Below are 4,482 nucleotides of genomic sequence, written 5' to 3' on the forward strand. Positions count from 1 at the left end.
GCAAAGACCAAGCACAAAAAAAATAGTAAACAACTGAGTTGGCAAATGATATGCGGACCCCGCATGTCAGTGACTACACGATCATCTTCTTCCTATCTGCCTTTCTATGGGGCATTACATCGAGCAGCTTGTGGGCAGCCGGAGCAGCTCAGGGCGACGCCGTCTGCAGAGCTTCAGAATGATAAGGTGGGCGGCGGCCTGCCTTGGCCTACGGTGGCCCAGGCCGGAGCTCCTCAACGAGCCGGTGCACGAGGGCCTCGGGTCGTCGGCGATGGCGACCCTGATGGGATAGGATGGGGAGAGAGAGATAAAGATGAGGAGGAAGAAGAGGAAAATAAGGGGAAAACGATATGAGGCTGACATGTGGGACACCCCTCCAACTCAGCATATTGTCCACACAAGCACGCCACATCAGCCCGACAGGTGGGCCTAACTTGTCAGTTTCGCTGTTTTCTCGACCAAATCTGAGCATCAGTGCTCTGCTTTACAGATTAGGCACAATTTTGGTTGTTTTTTGTGCCCTGGCACAAATCTGGTATTAAGTTGTTACCCTAGCCTCAAGTGTGGTGGTTTTGGGTAAATAAATCCAATCCAGCAGGATCATGGTGGCAGTAGAGGCCGGATCTGGATGACGATTGATGAAGTAGTGGAGTTGATGCAGCAGGGCCGTGGGAGAGTCCGGCGGCGCCATGGGCAAAGCCGGCGATCTGAGTCGAGTACGGCGGTGACTTGAGTCGCGTCCGGCGTCGACCTAAGGAAGAGGAGCCTGGTGACTTAGGGGAGGCGATGCGGACGACCTGGGGAAGGGAGGCCGGGAGAAGGGGAAGCCGTGAGCTGCTCAGGACGCCGTCGGCGTCCTCAGCCGGTGGCCATCGCCCATCGCCAGTGGTGCCGCCATTCGCTTCAGAGAACGCGGGGGGGGGGGGATGAGATAGGGTTAGATTCGATCAACTTTTGGGCTTTAGCCCACTTGGCTCTTTCAATTTTGGGCTAAATTTTTTGGATCGAAGCGGGACGCTAATGCTATTTCTATGCAGAAATTTAGCGCTAAATAACTCTTAGCGACACTATTAGCTCGCGAAGGCACTCGAGCAACGTATCATAGCGCAACCCCTTTCCTGGCCACTACAGCGCCGATATTGCGTCCTATCTTGCGCTATTTAAAACTTTGCTTTTAGTAGACGAGGCTTCAAATTAGTGTAACAGGGCAGTAGGTAGGTGGATGGCTGAGTGTGACGTTTAGTAGACGAGGCTTCGAAGTGTAACAGGCAGTAGGTAGGTGGATGGCTAAGTGTGATGTGGAGGGCGATCCAGCTATGCTATCGGCGTGCGGCGTTGTTTAGAGGTAAGAGTGGAGTCTCTACTCTAGAAAGAGGGTTCCGGCTTGCTGTTTAGCCCATTCGATTTTTGTGGTTTCCAGTTTAGTGTAGGAAGACAGAGCAATGTGGCTGGAGTTTGATTTTCTGTCGGTATAGTTTGCCGTTGTTTTGTAGCCAGCGTGGTGCATTTTCTTTGGATCCACATCCATCCTTTTAGTGGCTATTCTTGTTAACTTGGTTGGTGCTTTTCTGCTTGATACGTATGGCGTTTCAGGCGCGTTGTTCTAGAGGCACTGGATGTTGATTTATTGCTAGAAATGCATTTTGTGGACCAAATTGCTGAATCTAATCCAAAAAAATTACCAAGTCTGGTGAGTCCCATGCAATAAGCTTAATATTACATCAAGCGTTTGACAAGAAACTAATCTCCTATTTGGCGGCTGTGGAGTTCTGCATGAGTTACCACTTGCTTATATTTTTATCCTTTCATAATTCAAACTCACTCTTTTCTTTCTCTATGGTGAAATTCCAACTAACCCTCCAGGGATATTTTCCCCTCAGGCATCACAAGAGATGGCTTGCTGAGAAAATAGGACCAGATGCTGCAAATAGTGAACATGACTTCACAAGGAAGATACTTGCTATGGATGCTAAAAACTACCATGCTTGGTCCCATAGGCAGGTATGCATTATCTCCTTTTGATGTTCAGTACAAGTTGGATGTTTGTATACTTTAAGCTTGTTACTTCTCGCGTGGCTGCTGTACTAAGCAATTGTAGTACCAAGAGAATATTGGTTATAATAATGTAATTGATTTGCTATAATTGTTGCAGTGGGTTCTTCAATCATTGGGTGGATGGGAGAGTGAACTGCAGTACTGCAACCAGCTTCTTGAGGAAGATGTCTTCAATAACTCAGCTTGGAATCAGGTCATTTGCTTGTCCTTCTTTGGATGCTTTCTTGTGTGTTTATGATATGCCATTTCACTTCAGATTCTTCACCATCGGTAGAGTTTCATGGATCATCGTGCCTTAATTTCATCAAAACAGCCTTGCAATCTCCATTCTTGTTCTTGATTTATTAACTTTTTATTGATTTTGGTTTTACCTGGTAACCAACTTCTTCCTTGCGAGTGCCTTTTTCTACTGACGAGGAATTAAGGCCAAATATTTAGAATTACACTAAAGTATGTTTTTTGTTGTTGTTGCAACAGAGATACCTTCTGGTAACACGGTCACCAATTCTTGGGGGCCTTGCGGCAATGCGCGACTCAGAAGTAGATTACACAGTTGAGGCCATTATGGTGAACCCTCAGAATGAAAGCCCCTGGAGATACCTCAGAGGTTTATATAAGGATGATAACAATTTGCTGGTGGCTGATAATCGCATTTCTGATGCTTGCCTCAAGGTCCTGAATAAGGATTGGACATGCGTATTTGCTTTGAGCTTCTTGCTTGATCTTCTTCGTATGGGTTTGCAGCCTTCGGATGAACTTAAAGGAACCATCAAAGCAATGGAGAACTCTGATCCTGAAACGGGACATGCTGATATTGCAGTAATTGTCTGCTCAATCCTGCAGAAATGTGACCCCCTGCGGATAAACTACTGGTCATGGTACCAGACCACTCTTTCTTCTTAGACATCTAAAAACTCAGCTGAAGATAGTTTTAGCAGCATGATGTAAACTCAATCGAAGGGGTTGACGCACTGTATGAAAAACCTTTTCTTCTTGGCGCGGAACAAAATTTGTATTGATTTTACTCGAAAAAATCAATCAATGACAACATGCCCAACAATGTCTTGTGTGAATATGTTACTGCCTGATATTAACATGTTAGCAGAATGAGAATAACCAATCAAACTCCAACGAGAAGATTGTTACAGTAACGGCCACGGGTGGTGTGAAAATCCTGAAATCTGCTTCTGTCACTTTGCCTTGTTTACAGTTGAGTCTGTTGTTGTGATCTGTACCTAATGCATGTACACAATCATCAAATTATTAGTTTTTGTACCAATGTGTGCTGATGAAATCATCCTGTATTCCCTCCTTCCAAAATACGAGTCACATATATTAGTTTTGTCTTAATTTAAACTTACATCAACACCCACAATACCCAATCATATATATTAGTTTTGTCTCTTTTCTGCCGAACTTATGTTTGACTTAAAGACAACTAATAGAGTTATATTTGGGACAGCGGAATCATGCTCTGCACATGTTTTCAGTCATGTACTCACGCATTATTATCAGTTTATATTTTGTTTCCCTATGTTTTAGACACATTTATTTTAACTATTTGGGTGGTGGGTTCCATTTTCCCAAGATTATAGCATCTTTTTGGGATTTTTTTTGTTAATTTCATGACGGATTTTTCCTTGTCTCACTAGGTTTTCTGTCTCTTATCATGAACTACACCATATACTTCCTCCTTTTCTTTTTACTATGCATATTAGATTTCTCTAAAGTCAAATTCGTAAAGTTCGGCCAAATTTAAATTAAAAAAATATGAGGATTTACAACATCAAATAAATATAATATGAACATATAGGAAGGAACATATATTCCATGATGGATTTGATTATATTAATTTTGTATTGCAAATGTTAATTTTTTTAATATAAATTTGATCCAACTTTGGAGAGTTCAAATTTAGACAGCGGTGTAAAAAGAAAAGAAACAGAGGGAGTATTGTAATGGTGTTCTCTCCAAAGCTGTTCTTGCACCCTCATGGGAGGCTGCCACAGTGCCATTGCTCTTCTCGAAGTGAAGCTCATCATCACCTTTCCTTATTGTGGGACCTTGTAGCAGTTTTCATCGAGAAATGTGTTGTTTGGATTAAGGAGCTAGGTGATTTTAGTTTCTCCTGGTAGCTTTTTTTTAGCCTTCGGTTTCCCATTAAATTTGATCAGAGAATATATTTCCAATTGTGATTCACGTGAACATACTTTTGTGTTCTTAATCAACTAATACCAGGGGATGTGCATATCATGAGATCCCCTAAACCAATCCTCTCTGCATATATTCTAGGATGAGACTTGCCTGCACCCCACGCGTGCGCCCATCTGTGCTCCCGCGTACGTAGCTACATTTGATTGGAACAAAATAAAGCCCGGGCCCACCCCGTTAAAATCAAGGGGATGATTAGATTAGGAAGGAAAAAGG

The 4,482-nt window shown here is 43.2% G+C and overlaps 1 protein-coding gene across 2 annotated transcripts; it reads left to right on the top strand.

Moving 5' to 3' along the window:
* The first annotated feature begins 313 nt into the window (after window positions 1-313).
* LOC123125153 (protein farnesyltransferase/geranylgeranyltransferase type-1 subunit alpha) lies at window positions 314-2,958 on the top strand. Of its 2 annotated transcripts, XM_044545682.1 has the most exons (5): window positions 314-423; window positions 1,594-1,690; window positions 1,864-2,001; window positions 2,153-2,248; window positions 2,533-2,958. In XM_044545682.1, exons 1-5 carry the CDS (start codon window positions 314-316, stop codon window positions 2,956-2,958), a joined length of 867 nt encoding a protein of 288 aa, XP_044401617.1. The 2 variants fall into 2 exon arrangements, 1 of the variants encoding a protein (XP_044401617.1); XR_006461307.1 differs by lacking the exons at window positions 314-423; window positions 2,533-2,958 and having other exon boundaries at window positions 1,564-1,690; window positions 1,881-2,001; window positions 2,153-2,475.
* The last annotated feature ends 1,524 nt before the right edge of the window (window positions 2,959-4,482 follow it).

Source organism: Triticum aestivum, chromosome 5D (genome assembly GCF_018294505.1).
Source record: "Triticum aestivum cultivar Chinese Spring chromosome 5D, IWGSC CS RefSeq v2.1, whole genome shotgun sequence".
In the NCBI taxonomy this organism is placed as follows: domain Eukaryota; kingdom Viridiplantae; phylum Streptophyta; class Magnoliopsida; order Poales; family Poaceae; genus Triticum; species Triticum aestivum.